General features: G+C 47.0%; 1 protein-coding gene across 1 annotated transcript in view; it reads left to right on the forward strand.

Annotated features, from left to right (window-relative positions):
* LOC116742926 (guanylate cyclase soluble subunit beta-2-like) overlaps nucleotides 1-17,658 on the forward strand; it is a 39,200-nt gene extending 21,542 nt beyond the window's left edge. The window contains 9 exon segments of the mRNA XM_032610884.1: nucleotides 2,178-2,282; nucleotides 2,285-2,497; nucleotides 4,107-4,195; nucleotides 4,197-4,264; nucleotides 4,810-4,954; nucleotides 10,908-11,062; nucleotides 12,092-12,243; nucleotides 14,404-14,496; nucleotides 17,405-17,658. Of these exon segments, the coding sequence (XP_032466775.1) occupies nucleotides 2,178-2,282; nucleotides 2,285-2,497; nucleotides 4,107-4,195; nucleotides 4,197-4,264; nucleotides 4,810-4,954; nucleotides 10,908-11,062; nucleotides 12,092-12,243; nucleotides 14,404-14,496; nucleotides 17,405-17,658 (1,274 nt within the window).
* Nucleotides 17,659-18,009: the final 351 nt, after the last annotated feature.

Here is an 18,009-nt window from a genome sequence, read left to right on the forward strand (position 1 = left end):
TGTTCTGGGAACCCTGAGTGAGTTGTACAGGGAGTGATGGGAGAGAAGGCTGGTGAGATGAGGACTTGAGCTCTATCATGTCACTGGAAATACTTTTAAGTGTCTACTGGGATCAGATTTGAGATTTAGAATGATCACGCTGGAGCCCTGTGAAGGATGGACCAGAGCGTTGAGAAGATGGAGTCTGGGAGGCCAGGGGAGACTGTTCCTGGAGAGCAGGTGAGAAGCTTTGAGTGCTGAATGCAGTCAGGCAGTGGCTCTGGGGTGGTGATGCGGGAACAGATTTAAGGCAGGAATTGGTGACTGGATGTAGAGGTTGAAAAAGAGAGACTATTTGGGTAATTATTAATTTTCTTGCTTAGGTAACTGGGTCATAAAGGTGTGATTAACTAAGAGAAGACATGATGTAAACACCTTGAGGGCAGCTTTGTCAGTTTGAGTTGCTGCTGTACCCCCTTCCACACCTAAAACAGTGTGCCTGGCTCATGGTAGAAACTAAAAATGTCTGTAATAAAAGAATTAAGTTGTGAGGCAGAAATAGAGACACTGATGTAGAGAACAAATGTATGGACACCAAGGTGGGGAAAGCGGTGGAGTGGTGGTGGTGGGATGAATTGGGAGATTGGGATTGACGTATATACACTAATATGTATAAAATAGATAATAAGAACCTGCTGTATAAAAATAATAATAATAAAATTTATAATTTTAATTTATAATTAATAATAAAATTAAATTAAAAAACAAAAAAAGAATTAAAAAAGAGGAGAGTTACTTACAGTGGGGATTTTGTCACAATTTAGAGGGCAATTTGGCAATATGTATCAAAAATCTTAAACGTGAGCATATTTTTGTCTAAGAATATATCCTTTAACAAAATAGCTACAGTTATGTACAATGATGTACCTCAAGCTTGTTCATTGCAATGTTGTTTGTGGAATGATAAAATAGACATAATATAATCAATGTTAGCTTACTGCTTAAGTAAAATACAGTATAGTCAATGTACCCAGGAAAAAATAATACCTATCCATATTTAATGCTATGGAAGAATACCTATTACATAATTTAAGTGAAAAATTGAGGTTATAAAAAGATGGCTGATAATCCCAATTTTTGGTAGTAAAAAGATATACCCTCAAATATTAACTGTAATTATCTCTGATGTGATTATGGGTGATTTTTATTATTTTCTCCCACTTTTTTCATTTTCTTTTTTTTTTAATTAAAAAATTTTTTTAAAAATTTTTGGCTGTGTTGGGTCTTCGTTGCTGCATGCGGGCTTTCTCTAGTTGCGGCGAGCAGGGGCTGCTCTTTGTTGTGGCATGTGGGCTTCTCATTGTGGTGGCTTCTCTTGTTGTGGAGCTCGGGCTCTAGGTGCGCGGGCTTCAGTAGCTGCAGCGTGTGGTCTCAGTAGTTGTGGCTCACAGGCTCTAGAGCTCAGGCTCAGTAGTTGTGGCGTACGGGCTTAGTTGCTCCACGGCATGTGGGATTTTCCCGGACCAGGGATCGAACCCCTGTCCCCTGCATTGGCAGGTGGGTTCTTAAGCACTGCGTCACCAGGGAAGTCCCCCACTTTTTTCATTTTCTGCGGTGAATGTCTACTGCTTTCATAATAAGATAATAAACATCTATTGTTAAAACTAATAGTCATCCTGAGTCCAGGAAGCAAGGTTTCTCTGTAACTTCAGAGTCTCTGTCAGCCCAGTGGAGGATGTAGTTGGGGAAAGCGAAAAGAGAACACCAGCATCTAAAGAATGAGTGAAAGTCTTGAAGGAGAAATCAAAAGAGGTGGGGGAGATCTGAGTGAAAGCAGCGTCAGGAAAGTCCTAGGAAGTGAGATTCCAGGAAGGAGGGTTTGCTTAACACCCTCAAAGAGCAGAAGGGCTGAGTGAGGAAAGGACTACAGACTTGTGCTGGGGGAGGTCACTTGGAGGCCGTGGACGGGAGTCACCTTAAGGTCAAAAAAACAGTGTGGAGAGAGCCATTGTGGAGAGATGGGGAGAGGAGTGCATGGAGACAGGAAGTACAGATAACTCTCATGATATTCGGCTAAAAGGGAAGGAGTTGAACTGTGCCGTGGAGAGAAGGACGTGTTCTGAGTGGTGGGCTGGTGCACTGCGTCATTGCCTGCAGGTGACATGCTGCATTGTCCCGTTTCTCTCCGTTGGGGGAAGGCCAGATGATCTGGATGGAGTCCACGTGGTGCATAATATACGTGTGCTCCCCCAAGCTCTGCAGCCTGCATGAACTGGAGGAGCGCCAGATGCACCTTTCCGACGTCGCCCCCATGATACCACCAGGGACCTCGTCCTCCCGAACCAGTGGCGCCTGGAGGAGATTGAGCTGTCCAGCCAGCTGGAGAGGAAGAAGGAGGAGCTGCAGGTCCTCTCCAAGCACTCGGCCATCGAAGAGAAGAAAACGGAGACCTTGCTGTACGCCGTGCTGCCTGAGCACTTGGCCAACCAGCTGAAGGAAGGCAGAAAGGTCGTCTCAGGTGAGGAGTGCCCTTCCCTTAACAGTGCGTCTTGGTGGTCAGGGGCGCCGGCTCTGAAACCAGACAGATCTGGGTTTGGATTCTGGCAAGCAGCATGGTCTTGGTCTAATTACTTAAGCTGCATAGCCTAGGTTTTCTTTTCTCTACATTGAGAATAATAAAAACAATGCAGTGACCATTGATGGGCGTTCTTCACTACAACTGAAAATGATACACTCACACACTAAATAAATCATGAGGTGCCTCTAAGGACCATTCTGGGAGAACAAGGCGTTTCTGGAGGACGAATGCCATGTTTACTCCAAACTCACTTTCCATTTGTCACCGGCGCGTGTTCGTTCACCAGACAAGCATGGGAACTTGCCAGGGTGCTGTCCCGGGTCTTGGGGACCCAAAGAAGCTCTTAGTCTTGTGGGTTTGACAGATACATACAGAATACGTTTATGGGGGTGGGGTGGCTGACAAAAAGGAAATTTATGTGCATTAAGGAGAAATTATTGTGCCAGCATCTCTGTTAGACATTATATGTATGCTTTCTCACTTAATTTTCTGAACATTTCTGTGAAGGAGGTGTTATTAGCCATAACAGCTAAGAAAATTCACTCTAGTTTATGAGTAAAAGAGCTGGAAACCAGTCAGAAGTCCATTTAACTCCAAAATTCGTACGTTTTCCACCACGTAAGTTACTGTGGAAACATAGATCATATGGAAATTAATAATATATAAATGTCAGAAGAGAAAGACAGGGGTGGGTGTGCGTGTGAAGGCCGATATAAAAAGTGTGGCACTTGAGTTGGGCCTTGAGGCTGAATTTCAGCAAGAAAATGAGGGAAAGGCATTTCAGGAGAATGGCACAGCAAGTGCCAAGGTAAGGCACCATGAAGGTCAATACTGCAGGGTGTTATCCCTAGAACAAGAGGGTACATGGCGAAGTGGTGCCTTCTGAGGCTGGGCAGGTATACCTCTGGTAGTAATCTCCCCTTCGAGTAACTTTCCCTTCCCTTTGGGTCTCCCATAGTTCAGGCTCTGCCTTGGCCCACCTGCCAAGGTCTTCTCTGTAAGCCCGTACCCACCCAATCCATCCTGTCATCCCCCAGCACTCTGCATGTCTCTTTTTTTTTTTTTTGCGGTACGCGGGCCTCTCACTGTTGTGGCCTCTCCCGTTGCGGAGCACAGGCTCCGGACGCGCAGGCTCAGCGGCCATGGCTCACGGGCCCAGCAGCTCCGTGGCATGTGGGATCCTCCCGGACCAGGGCACGAACCCTTGTCTCCTGCATCGGCAGGCGGACTCTCAACCACTGAGCCACCAGGGAAGCCCACTCTGCATGTCTTATTGAGTGTTTGTTTGCGTTCTGTCTCCTCACTAGACTAGGAGCTACTTATGGGCAGGGACCCCGTCTGCTTCACGGTATAAGATTCTCCAGCATGATGACCAGATCATAAGAGACAATAAATGTCTGGTGGGTGGATGGTGAATGGTGATGGGCATTCTGGCTCCTTTACTCCAAGGCACAGTCAGATTTGGTTCCCAAAGGGCACTTGAATACAGAATTAGTAGAACTGGTGTTCTCCATCCTTGGCTATCACTGACACCCGGTTTATGTTGCAGGAGAATTTAAAACCTGCACGATTCTCTTCAGCGACGTAGTGACATTTACGAACATCTGTGCTGCCTGTGAACTGATCCAGATGGTGAATAATGCTGAATTTAATGTACTCCAAGTTCGACAGGTTAACCAGTGTCCACGATGTCTACAGAGTAAGCGTGTGGTGCTCTGGGGTGCGTGTCCCTGTGTGCCTAGGCAGGTCACGTACCTGGCGGTGGGTCCTCATTTTCCTCTCCCCTCACTGGTCTGGGGTTTGGTGTGGATGAGAGTGGGGGTGGGAGGAAGAACTAAAAAGGAAGTAGAGGTATTTTAGGATTTTAATTTTGAAAAAATCCTCTTATACTACACAATGCTAAGATTGCCTTTGAGGGGCATACTGTTTTCCCAGAGAATAGTACTCCTTCATTTTAGCAGCAAGTCTAACCTAAATAATGTGGATCTAATACACAGCATCATACAATGACCCCAGGAGCTTTGTCTTCTCTGGAACTTGTCTCCACCAAAAGCAGAAAGCCCTTTTGGCTCCCTCATGGCTGTTTCCTGAGTCATTTTTCTTCTCACCTTTCCCCTCATGCCTCTAGAAAATAACCACCAGCTTTAGTATGGTCCTTCTATCAATACATGGAAAATGACAAAAATATTTAGTGTTATATTTAGTGCATTAAGAAAACCCTCTGAATCCCCCCTTACCGCTGCTCCTTACAGGTGGAAACAATCTGATGCTCATATGGTGGTAGGGGGTGTACCAGTGCCTATTGGAAGCCACGCTCAAAGAATAGCTAACTTTGCCTTGGGGATGAGAATTTCTGCAAAAGAAGTGATGAATCCTGTTACTGGAGAACCCATCCAGGCAGAGAGCAGCTGAGTTCTTTGCTTAATACCAGCCACCTCGCACAAAAAAGTGGAATTCTGTTTATTAGTCTGCTCGGATGGTTACTGGGTATGTGACAGTAATTAAAATGGGTCATTTCTCCCAACTCGTCTCTTCTCTTGCATATGTTACTAAGTAATAGAGATATTAGTCAGGATGTTATTCTCTCGAATTTGAGAAGAGGCTGTGGAGCTCGGGATTGTGATGCGATTCACACTGGCTTCCTTTGTCCATGACCTAGGACAGCGCTGAGCGTGTCTCCTCACTGACTTTGTAGCACTCGATCCATAGGGAGCCAGCTCACTTCTAATTCCTGCCTTTTTGTTCGAGACTTTCAACAAGTGGTTCAGGTTTACTGAACAGCCCACTTTTCTTCGCTTAGGGAAGTTGTATATCCAGCATGCCATCTGACAGGCTTGGAACTCAGGCTGAGGTGTGCAACTGTCTCCAGCCAGCCGTCCAGACACCGGGGTGCCATAAGATATTCAGAATAGCTTTCCCTTCAGCACGTGGCCACGAGCGACACATCTGCTCGCCTTTCTCACAGGAATACAGGAAGCTACTCTTCCACGTACGGAAGTTTGTTCACAGTGTAAAAGTTGGACATATTTGGTGATGAAAAGTAAATGTCTTCTGTCTGCTCGGCTGATCCTAACTGCCTCGCGGTGGCGTAGAGCAGTGTCTCAGTCTTTTAAAATCTAGATCCCTTTCCCACTCCTGTCAGTCAGATCTGCAAAATAAACAGCCAACTAAAAATAAATAAAGCCAATTATAAGATGGAATAGGATTTTCCCAAATGATAATCCCTAGGTAGGAGATTCTGAAAATGCACCACATTCGCCATCACCTCAATGATTTAGAAGCTGAGAAATGCTGCAGGTCCTGGTTATGGTGTCCATGGCAGTTTTCAGAGTAAAAGCTGGCCATGTATCATGTCCATGATACCGGCCCATTGCAAACACACAGATACAGCTGCTGTATAAAACCCCCAATGTAATAAATTAAAAGATCAAGATGGGGGGTAATTAGGGAGAAGAGATAAGAAGGTCAGATACGAGATAAGTGTTTTGTTTAAAGAATTCTAATGTAAGCTGTTGAAGAATAATTGAAAATATACTGTTGTGTAAATAGACAGCATGTGTGTCTGTTTGTGAAGGAGGCGTGGCAACAAAGATAATAATAGTGCTACACCAAAAAGAATGAAATTAAACAATGAATTCCTGGAAACTTGCATCGTGGATTTACCAAGAAAAACACAGGAAAAGATGTTATCCATTCTAAGATAAGAATAGGGACATAGTTAAGAGCATCATTAAATATCCACCAGAAAATGTATATCATGTGGGTTTATTTAAGGAAGGGGGGGAGAGGGCTGGAAACATGCTCTCTCTTAAGAGAATTGTGCTGCTACTTCTACAGTTTTAAAATTAATATTCATTGAGATCTTTTATTCTTTCATTCATAAAGCCTTTAATACACATTTGCTGAGGTCACACTATGCATGAGTGCTAGGTGCTTTGAAGGATTCAGAGAAATGTATGGCAGATTCCTTTTCCTAGAGAAATTTATAATCTTATCTTAGGGAAAAGAAAATCTAGCATGAAAAGATGAAAAGACAAGTAAGTCTGACTGGGATATTGAAAGCTGCAAGAGAATTCTGATTCCATGCCAGTAGTTAAAAAAATTTAAAAATCACATAGCAAAGAAATATAAATGAACCAGATTCCAGAAAGTGGCAAACCCTTTTGAGGAGGACACCCATGACTGACTACATTCATCCCTTGTAGAGCCCCAGGAGAAGTAATCTACCAGAGGTGAGGGTAAGAAGAAACCAGTCTAAAGTTTAGTGAACTTTTTTTTTTTTTGCGGTACGCGGGCCTCTCACTGTTGTGGCCTCTCCCGTTGTGGAGCACAGGCTCCGGACGCGCAGGCTCAGCGGCCATGGCTCACGGGCCCAGCCGCTCTGCGGCAAAAGTTTAGTGAACTTTTAATGGCCACCTTGGAGCTGGGATAACAGGTTAGAATTCCAAAGAGCCCGTCTTTGTTAAGTTCTAGCCACAGAGTCGGTACCCATTTACCAACTTTTTCCCCACAGGTCTTCACCAAATGCATAGGTTCATTTGGTCAAAGGCTAGGGATAGGGGAGGAGACCTGAGAGAGATCACCAGTTCCAGAGGAGTGTGGGCCTTTCCCAAATGCAAGGCCGTGGTCCATGGAAGGGTAATGTTAGAGTCGGAGAACTAAGACAAGTTGCTCTGAGGTGCTCTTGACCTTCACCTAGTGCACTACAATGACCCTTTGAAGTCTGGGGGCAGAGAAGAATGGTAGAGAAAAATCTCCCAAGGTGCAGAGAGTCCAGGTGGGAGTAAAAAACAAGGAGACAGCCCAAAATCTCACTGTTGGGCTGTAAAGCAGAAAGAGATCTCCCACAATTCACAAAGCTGGAAGCTTGGCTGGGGTTAGCATAAGGAGGTCCTCAGAACCTTGGTGGTGCTCAGATCCTATGTCCTGCTGGAGAGAAAGTCCTGATCCAGCCTTCATAATATTTAAAACCAGTGCTGCATAGCCAGGACATGGAAGCAACTTACATGTCCATTGACAGATGAATGGATAAAGAAGATGTGGCACATATATACAATGGAATATTACTCAGCCATAAAAAGAAATGAAATTGAGTTATTTGTAATGAGGTGGATGGACCTACAGTCTGCCATACACAGTGAAGTAAGTCAGAAAGAGAAAAACAAATACCATATGCTAACACATATATATGGAATCTAAGAAAAGATGGTTCTGATGAACCTAGGGGCAGGACAGGAATAAAGACACAGACGTAGAGAATGGACTTGAGGATACAGGGGGGGGGAAGGGTAGGCTGGGACGAAGTGAGAGAGTAGCATTGACATATATACACTACCAAATGTAAAATAGATAGCTAGTGGGAAGTAGCTGCATAGCACAGGGAGATCAGCTTGGTGCTTTGTGACCATCTAGAGAGGTGGGATAGGGAGGGTGGGAGGGAGGTGCAAGAGGGAGGAGATATGGGGATATATGTATACATAGAGCTGATGCACTTTGTTATACAGCAAAAACTAACACACCATTGTAAAGCAATTATACTCCAATAAAGATGTTAAAAAGAAAAAAGTGCTGAATGGAATCTAACAGTATCTCTGGAAAAAGCCCTGACTTAACTAAAATACAGATTCAATTCACTCAGTTTCCAGTTTAGCAGTCTGCCAGAAGAAGGGGTATAAACTTTTCTGAGGGGTAAATATTACCTATTTCAGTCTCCACTGTACTTTTATACAATTAAATTGTTAAAAATATGAGCTGTAAGAAGAAACGAGAAAATGGTGGTGTGGTGTGTAGCCAAGAGAAAAATAGTCAATAGAAGCAGATCCAGAGATGGCCAGATGTTGGAATTATCAGACAGTCTTTAAAATAACTTTGATAAATATTTTAAAGAATCTGCTGGAAAAGGGGAACAACACATTTGAACTGATGAGATATACATATACACTACTTATCTATCCATCCCATGGAAGTGAAAACCAAGATGTCAGAAATCAGAAGAATTCAATGTATGGGCTTAAAAGCAGCTAGACACAGTAGAGGAAAGGATCAGGAATTTTGAAGTCAGAGCAATAGAAATTATTCAAACTGACACATAAAGAAGAAAACAGGGTGAAAAAAGTGGAATAGAGCATCCTAGATCTGCAGGATATCGACTGGGCTACCATATGTGCACTGGAGTACTAGAAGGAGAATAGAATGAGAACGGGTCAGAAGAAATATTTGAAGAGACAATGGTTGAGAATTTCCCAGCACTGATGGAGGATATCAACCCACATATTCAAGAGCTAAAGAAACCCAAATTTGATAAATTCAAAGAAGCGCATTTCTAGTCAACTATACCAAAATCCCCACCCCAGTGCAATAAGGCAAGAAAAAGAAAAATAAGACGTAAGTATTGGAAAGGAAAAAGTAAATTTATTGTTATTCATAAACCAAACAATGGTGCACCTAGAAAATCCTATAGGAACTGCAGTAACTACCAGATCTTGTAAGTTTACCAAGATCACAGGATATAAGAACAGTATACAAAAATTAGTTGAATTTCTATATACTAAGGATAAACAAATTGGAAAATAAAAATAGACTGTTTCAAATGTTGAAAAATAACAAAATTGGAGGACTTACACTACCTAATTTCAAGATTTATTTTAAAGCTGCAGTAATAAAGACAGTGGAATTGGCAGAAGTACAGACAAATGGATCACTGGTGCAATATATAGTGCCCAGCAATTGACTACTTATTTAAGGACAATTGATTTTTGACCAAAGTACCAAATCAGTTGAGTGGAGAAGGAATCTCTTCTTAAGAAGTGGGTTCTGGGCTTCCCTGGTGGTGCAGTGGTTGAGAGTCCACCTGCCAATGCACGGGACGCGGGTTCGTGCCCCGGTCCAGGAAGATCCCACATGCCGCGGAGTGGCTGGGCCCGTGAGCCATGGCCACTGAGCCTGTGTGTCCGGAGCCTGTGCTCCGCAATGGGAGAGGCCACAACAGTGAGAGGCCAGCATACCGCAAAAACAAACAAACAAACAAACAAAAAACAGGTGGGTTCTGTTACAATTGAATATGCATACGGGAAGAAAAATGAACCTCAATCCTACTTCACTCCATTTATAAAAATTAATTTGATATATATTACAGACCTAAATGATAGAACCATGAAGTTTCTTGAAGGAAATATGAAGAATAGCTTCACGACTTTGAAGTAAGCAGTGATTTCTTAGTGCTTCAAAAAGCACAAACTATGAAAGCAAAACAGTGGTTAACCTCATTGTTCTAAGCCAAATTGTGTTCCCTTTGAAATTCATATGCTGATGCTTTAACCGCCAGTATCTCAGAATGTGACTGTATTGGGAGATAGGACCTTTAAAGAGGTAACAAGTCAAAATCAGGCTGTTAGGGTGGGTTCTAATCCAATCTGACTGGTGTCCTTATAAGAAGAGAAATTTGGATACATGAAGAGATACCAAGAATGTGTGTGCACAGAGAAAAACTATGTGAGGACACAGCAAGAAGGCTGCCATCTGCAAGCGAAGCAGAGAGACCTCAGGAGAAACCAAACCTGCTGACCCCTTGATCTTGGACTTCCAGACTCCAGAACTGTGAGAAAGTAAATTTCTGTTGTTTAAACCACTTAGTTTGTGGTATTTTGTTAACCCTAGCAAACTAATACATTCATTGAAATTTAAAATTTCTGCTTATTAAGGAAAATGCATATATAAAAGTCACAGAATGGGAAAAATATTTGTAATACAAGTATACATCTGCCTTGTGATCCAGGAATTCTATTTCTAGGTATTTTCCTGAGAAAAATGAAAAGTGTACGTCCATGAAAAGATCTGTAAAAGAATGTTCACAATAGCTCCAAATGGGAAATAACCTAAATGTTTGTGAAGAGAAGACTGGACATAATAAATTGTGATATATTCTTACAGTAGACTAATATTTAGAAATAAAAGAATGAACTACTGATACATATAACAGTATGGGTGAATCTTAAAAACATTGATTTGGATAAATGAAGTCTGATACAAAACAGAATATACTATATGACTCCATTTATGTGAAGTTGCAGAACAGGCAAATTCATCTCTGGGAGAAGAAATAAGAAAGTGGTGACCTCTGCAGGGAGGGATGGACCTTAACTGGAAAGGGGCACAAGATAATTTTGCAAAGGTGATGGACCTAGTCTGTATTTTATTTTGGATGGTGGCTACAGGGATATTTGCCAAACTCGTGGAGCTAAATACTTTAAGGTCTGCATTTTATGTATGCCTTTTATGTAAATTATACCTTAATTTAAAAATAAAAACAAGAGTATCTGATGGTCCCTTTTCAGTGAGATTCTCTCTGCAGATCAGAGTGGGCATCCCTACGGCACCAGTCTTGGCAGGTGTCATGGGGGACAAGATGCCTTGGAACTGCTTGTTTGGTGACACTGTGAATACAGTCTGTAGGATGGAAAGTCACGGGCTTCCCAACAAACTGCATCTTAGCCCCAGGGCCTGCAGGTAACCATTCACTTATTCATGCCTCTCTTTGTCCCTTTTTCTTCCAGAACGTACAGAGTGCCTAGTAGCCACCAGATGGGGGTAGTGGAGGAAGCCTGTGTTTTTCCTTCCATGCCACACTTACAGAGGACATTGTGGCAGACAATATTGTTGAGCCTCTACTATAAGATAGTTTTTGCTCTCAAGGAGCATATGGTGCAGTTCAGGGATTGGCAAATTATAGTTACAGGCCGTATCTTGGCTGTTGCTTGTTTTTGTAAATAAAGTTTTATTGAAACACAGCCAGGATCTTTATTTACATATTATCTATGGCTGCTTTCATGCTACAACAGCAGTTGTGTCTGTATGGGATTAAAGCAGAAGATAATCAAGTGAGACGGTTTTTACTTCTATTTAGGATGGAAGAGACCTTGGCGTGCTGGCAGGCTGAGGGGAGGTGGCAAGTGAAGAGGGAGCTGAAGATAAGGGAAGAGGTGGTCCAGGGCACCAAGCGTTGAGGAGGTCGGAAGGGAGCGTTGGTGGGATGCCCTTGAACAAGACATCCTCTCAGGTTGGGGGAAAGGATGGGTGTGGTCAATGGGATGAGAAGGTGCAGGGTCTCCACTCTAAGGGTTGTAATTTTGTGGATGGATCATGTCACGAAGTAGGAGGCATGGTCAGCAGCGTGAGGGTGGGGAGGGCAGGTGCTAAATGCGGGAACGTGATGAGCATGGTGAAGGTCTGCAATCTCCACAAAACTGGCCAAGGACGAGGGAAGGTTGATGAGTGCTGAGCCCTGGCTGAGGCAGCTGGCCATGAATCTGAAACGTTGCTGGTCTGCACCGTTCTGTGGTTTGTCTCCAACATCTCTCAGCAGCCAGTAAATACATAAGCAACTCCACGTTTCGTAGTCATCCCGCAGCCCTGTCCCTTTGCATGGTCCCCTCCCTGTACTCCTCTTCTCGCATCACCCTTCCCATTGCAGCTGACTCTCAAGTTGCAGACCTGTGATCTTTGGATATCAGGGGCATTTTTCTTTTCTCTGGGCAGAGCCCTGGAAAATCAAGGTTTTGAAATAATTGAGAGGGGTGAAATTGAAGTGAAAGGGAAAGGGAAAATGACCACATACTTTGTGATCCAGAACTTGAATGCTTCATAGGATGAGATCATGGGGAGACCTCAAACTCGGTTTGATCCTGAGGGTAAGCAAAAAAGATAAGCCTTGTCATTTGTGCTGAATGTTTTTTTTTTTTTTCCTCACTAACAACTTCAGCTGTGTTTAGTGAGCTCCTTGGGTTTGAGGGCCAGCATGGGTACCATCCCTGCCCACGCCCACGCTGCAACCTTCCATTTGGTAACAGCCCCTGAGGATCCCTGCGACCAGTTTGCCCTGAACACTCTTCTGTTGCATCCTGGATGTTACGATGTCTCTTGAGTTGGCCTGATGGAACCAGCCTAAAGGGTCCCTCATGCGTTTGTTTTCAAGGTTCTTCCCTGTCCAAGGAAGGGGCTTTTCTCTCATCCTCTCCTGCAGCAGGGGGAGGATTTCCCTCTGCTCTTCAGCCTCCAGAGAGTCTCCAGACAGGCTTTCTTCACACACTGGCAGCTTCCACCTTCCTCATTGTCTGTTGGCTTTGAAAACAGGGAAGAAAGACAAAATCTGTGACTCACCTGGCTCCAGTGACGGCAAGAGAGTGAATTTAGGTTAAAACACCATTTGGCTGGAGTCCACCAAAGAGGCCTCCTTCAGCTGTATGGAGGAGCGCATCCCCCCACACGGTCAGGGTTTCTTAACAACCACCCTAGTTAATGCTGGGAAATGCTGGCCTCAAGGGGAGACCCAGTAGCCGAAGGCAAACCTTCCTGAACCTCTGAAGCAAACTGGTAAAGGAAATGGATTCATTCTGACAGAAGCTAATCTTTAGCTGCTCCTGGAGCCTGCAGAGGAAAATCTCTAAATCCAGAGGTTCCTCGTGTACGTAGCTAATTTAGGAAGGATGTCTCTTTGGGACAAATGAATTATAGTTACTCTTTTTAAAAGTGGGGCTATACCAATGAAGAGATAGAAATTTGAAAGCTTTTTAAATGGTTTTGGTGGTGCTGTCATTCCAATAGCAGCTCACCTTAGCATGCCTGTGAGCTGTGACTGGTTTGGGCCACATTTTATTGCTGGAGACAGACACTTGAGATAGAAAGATCTAAGTTAAAAAGTAGAAATAGCTTTGGCTAATAAGAACCAGGAGCCACCCTCATTAGAGTTTCTGAATTTCTAGGCTCTGGGTGCTTCACCCACTGACATCACTGGTCCTTCTCACCAGCCAGTCCTCCCCACAAGACAGAGGGCTGTACGGGGTTAACAAACTAGGTGTGCCTAGCTCAAACCCGAGACCACTTCCTCCCAGACCCCCCCCTGCGGGTGGCTCTCAAGCTGGAAATTTGAGAAACAGGATTCTAGAACATGGTCTGGGTCGGTAGAATCTAACCCACTTTCAGTTCTGAGCTGGAAACAAAACAAAACAGCAATGAGTAAGGATGTCTTGGTTGAAGATCTCAAGGTGGACCCTGAGAAAGAGGACAGGAGAGGATGTGAAAAGGGCGGAGGGGACAGCCCCTCCCGGACCCCAAACAGTGTCTGGTGCAAAATGGGAAAAGGCACCCAGGTAGGTAGGGGGTAGGTAGCCCCCGGTTATGGCTTATAATAGAGGAAAGTCACCCCTTCCTCTGGGCAGATGTCAGCCCCCATCTCTCTCTCTTTATTTTTCATGCTTCTCTTATATTTCCCTCACTTTTTCCGTATCAGCCTAGGATTTCCCACGTTGAGTCTTGGCTGTCAAGCTCCGGGGAAGGGGGGTCTCTGCCCTTCCTCTCCCCTCCCCACATCCGCACCGGGGTGCAGCTCCAGCAGAAACAGGAAGGCCGGGATCCCTCAGGGGAGACCCCGTGCTGACACTGCTCCCTCAGTGTCCAGGGCGTCCGAGAATGTGACCCGTGAGCCTCCAGGGGCCACGGGACATTCCCCCACGCGGCTGGATCAGCCTCTCAGAGCCCGGGATGGAGGAGGGGAAACAGAAAGACTGCCGCGCGCGCGCGGGGTGCTCTCTCCAAGCTGCGTCCTCCCTCAGGTCATCCCTGGGGGACGCCCACGGGCTCTGAGTGCCTCGCGGAGGCCTGAAAGGCCGAGCAGTTGAACTGGAGGGGAGCCGGGTGTGCGCTGGGGGCGGGGCCTGGGCAGTGCTCTTCCGGGTCCTCCGTGCGTGACCTGCGTGGGGAGCGCCCTGGGGCTGCTGCCTTCCGCGGCAGTTAGGAAGGCCCCGCCTGGGCGCCTGCTCGGAGGCCTTCCCCTCGTGCTTTTCTTGCGGAAGCGAGTGCTCAGGGACGTCGAGACAGCGGAACTCTGGCCGTCACGAGGTCCGCAGACAGCCGGCAGCTGCTCCCCAAGAGTGAAACAGCCCGCGGTGAGTAGCCCAGACGGTTAGAGAGCCTCCCAGCGCTGCCGCGGCCTCAGAGGCCCGGCTCCCGGGGAGGGGAAAGGGCCGGAGTGGGGCAGCTCAGGTGGAGTTTGGGGCCCCGGGCGGGGCAGGATGCTTCTGTGTTTTGAGGAAGCTTTTTAAAAAATGGTCCCTCAACCCGCCCAGCTCCCCGCCGCAAGTGTCCCAAGTGGGAGTCCCTCATTATGAAAAGGGCCCTCTCTAACCCCTCCAAAAGAACCTGTGATCCTCAGAAAAACTTCTTAGCCCCCCCGAACCCACAAAATGAAGTTTCTCTGCACGCGGTGCCCTCGGTGGCACGCTGCCTGTGAGGGAGGGGTGCTGGAGACCTCCCGGTACCGCGTGGTGCTCCCCTAGACACCTCAGAGCATGGACCCCACCACAAAGCCCGGCGCAGGGACCCTCTTTGCCTCGTTGTCCCTGAAGGCGGTGGAAATGAGGGTTTCTCTCAATTCATGCTTCCCCTCGACTGCCCTCAGGAGCCCTTCTCAGGACTGACACAGTGGGGTCCCAGCGGAGTGCTGGAGGACCAGGGACGGGCTTGCAGAACGAACCACTGTAGCAGCAGGCCCGCCGCCCTCTCCTTTCTGGCTTCGTGCTGCCACTGCCTCCTTCTCCCTTTCTGGAAACCCCATTTAGGGTTCGGTGATCCCGGTAGAGTTAAGCTTTTGAGGCAAAGCAGCAGTGTGTGTCTGTTACCAAGGATCGCGTCCCAGGGATCTTTCAAGAACCATCCCTGGTCACTGAGACAATTTTATAAGACAAATGAGACAATCCACGTGAAGAGTTAGAACAGCTTAATAATCCTTGCAAAGAGTTAGCTATCGTTTTTTTAATAGACATCTCTTAGGTTGAGTGTTGCTTGAGCCCTTGGCGTTGAGCACTGCCCCAGTGCCTGTACACTTCCCTCTAGTTTGATCCCAGAACATGAGGTTGAGGGAATGACCAGCACCCTTCTGTTCAATTCCAGTGAAAGGAGACAGAGCAAAACTTCCCTTGCTCTGATCTGGGGGCAGGTAGAATCTTGGATTCTGGAGCATGAGAAGCTCAAAGCAGACTTCTCGCCATCACCCAGAGGCGTTTTCCTCCCCTCCCTGCTCCCTACCTGCTTGCAGTTAACATGTTCCTGACAGTGTTCACGCCCTGAACAGTTGTCTAATGCTATTACAGTTTGGAATGTAACATTCATAGATTCATTCATTCAGTAATGTTTCTTGATGCTCCAGGAATGCAGAGAGTGGAGGCCAGGCATTATGTGGGATCTGTGATGTTCCTCGGACTAAACACATGAGGTCCCTGCCTTCACACAGCTTGGGTTTTAGTAGAGGGAGACAGCCAACATGTAACAAAATAAATGAGATCATTTCAGGTAGTGATAAGCGTTAAGAAGGAAATAAAACTGAGTAATGGAGAAGAGGGCCAAGAAGGTATCTTGGAGGGAGCAGCATTCTTGGAGGGTAAGAGCCACTCGGCTCTCCAGGTGCGGGCTTCTGGGCGGCACCATGCTCTAAGGCAGACACAAGCTTGGCAAGTTCACAGGGTAGTAAGAGGGCCAGTGTGTCTAGAGAGGGATGGGAGGGGAAGGGAGCTGGAGGGGACGAAGTCAGGGAGGTGGGCAGAGCCGTGGAAAGCCTGGCCTTGCGCTTCCCTATCTACACACAAGAAGTGTGAGCATGAAGTACGGGACAAGCTAGGAGCTGCTGGGTCTCCATGGGGACACCCAAGGGGAGAAGACCTCTGCCATCGGTATTCCTCAATGGCTGCTCCATAAACAGCTCAGAGCAGGAGCCCTAAGAACGCCTGCTCCAGGAAGGCGAAGAGATTCATTTTTCAAACTTCTGCTGCGTAAGGGGGTGCCTCCATGGGAGAAACCAACAGGGCTGGGCAGGGCTGGCCTCTGGCTTAGAGGTGAGAGACAAATTTCTCATCTGGGACCCTGATGTAGTACCTCTTTTAACTGCTGCTTCCCTGGACAAAAACTAAACCCAACAGCAAGAGAAGGGGAACCTGAGGCCACCTCGGTTTGGCGGGTGGGGGGAACTGATATTGGTTGTCCTGGGCATTTTACCCACATGATCGTATTTGATGCAAGTCCTGTGCTACACCAGTCCCATGCCTAGTCCCATAAGAGAGGCAGGAAACTTGAAGTTCAGAAAGGTGGTATAATTTGTACACGGTCGCACAACCAGCAAGTGGAGGAAGCCAGACGCTCCTCAGGCTGTCTGTCTGCGGCAGCCCACATGCATGGGAGCCCTCCTTCAGGAAGAGACCAGGTCGATTTCAGAGTTTCCCCAGGCATAGGCAGCTGCACTTGGACTTCTTGGCTTCAGGATGGCCCAGCCATGTTTGCGTCGGATCCTCTGAGCCCCATCTGAACAGGTTTCTGATTGTTGGGTGTGATTAGCGGAGTTGTGAACAAGGAATAGCTCACGCGCTGGGGCTGAATGGGAAACCGTGTCTCGTGAGCTGGAGGCCTGGGGAAATGAGGACAAAGCCAGCTGGGCCGTGGGCCTCAGGCGAGCCCCCCAGACCCAGACCCACTGAATCAGGAAGTGCTTTTAACGGCTTCTGCAGGTGCTCTGAGTTCCAGTTCGCCAGGCTTCTTATCACTGATTCTGCCTTGAGGGATTCGTGTCACCTGCCCCCAGGGCCTGCCTTTTCCTTTTCATCCTGGTTGAGGTCCCAGTTCTCCTGGGTTTCTAGCTACATCTGATAATGTCCTGCTTAGCTCTGAGGTAGGTGAGGGCTGCCCCAACTCTCACCTCCAGTCCTGGGCCCCTCTGTGGGCGTCATCCTGGGAAAGGGTTCCCATCAGGCACCACCAGTCTGGCAGGACTCCCTCCGAAGGTAAGGCTGTTGGGTCTCGATACCTCAGAGACCAGCCTGTTTCCCAACGTCAGGATGCCAGTCGAGGCTCTCCTTACCGATCAACCTCACCAGGCTGTCACCTGCTTGCCAGGCCTGCGACTGCTCCGCAGGGGCACGCATTTCCCTCTGACTGGGCTCCAGCGCCGCGCCTCCCTCTCCCTGGGAGAACCCTGGCTCCTGAAGACTCCCCCGGGGCCTGGGCAGTCCGTGGAGCTGCAGGGGCGAGGCACGACCCACAGAGCCCTCTATGAGGGCAGCTGAGACGGACCGCCCTCCTCAGCCCTCTCTGCCGGTCAGCCGGGAAGCCCAGCCAGCGCCCGCGGGGCGGCAGGAACCTCTCCAGCCGGACCCAGGCCTGCAGGCTCCACCCAGGACCTCATTTGCACTTCAATAACACGCTTTTCTTTCACTCCGCTCTGTATCTGGGTGTTAGATGTGTCAGTGGAGAGACTCCCCAGCGCAATTAAACGGGAGTATTGAGCCGGAGAGAAATCATGTGTTTGACTCGGATATTTAAGCAACCACCTTTCAGTATTGACTAAAAAATTGGCCTTCCAGCTGTCCCTGCTGGCAGGCTCTTCTGGCATCTCTTCAGACCCCTGTTAATGTGTT

The sequence above is a fragment of the Phocoena sinus genome, chromosome 18, assembly GCF_008692025.1.
Source record: "Phocoena sinus isolate mPhoSin1 chromosome 18, mPhoSin1.pri, whole genome shotgun sequence".
Lineage (NCBI taxonomy): Eukaryota > Metazoa > Chordata > Mammalia > Artiodactyla > Phocoenidae > Phocoena > Phocoena sinus.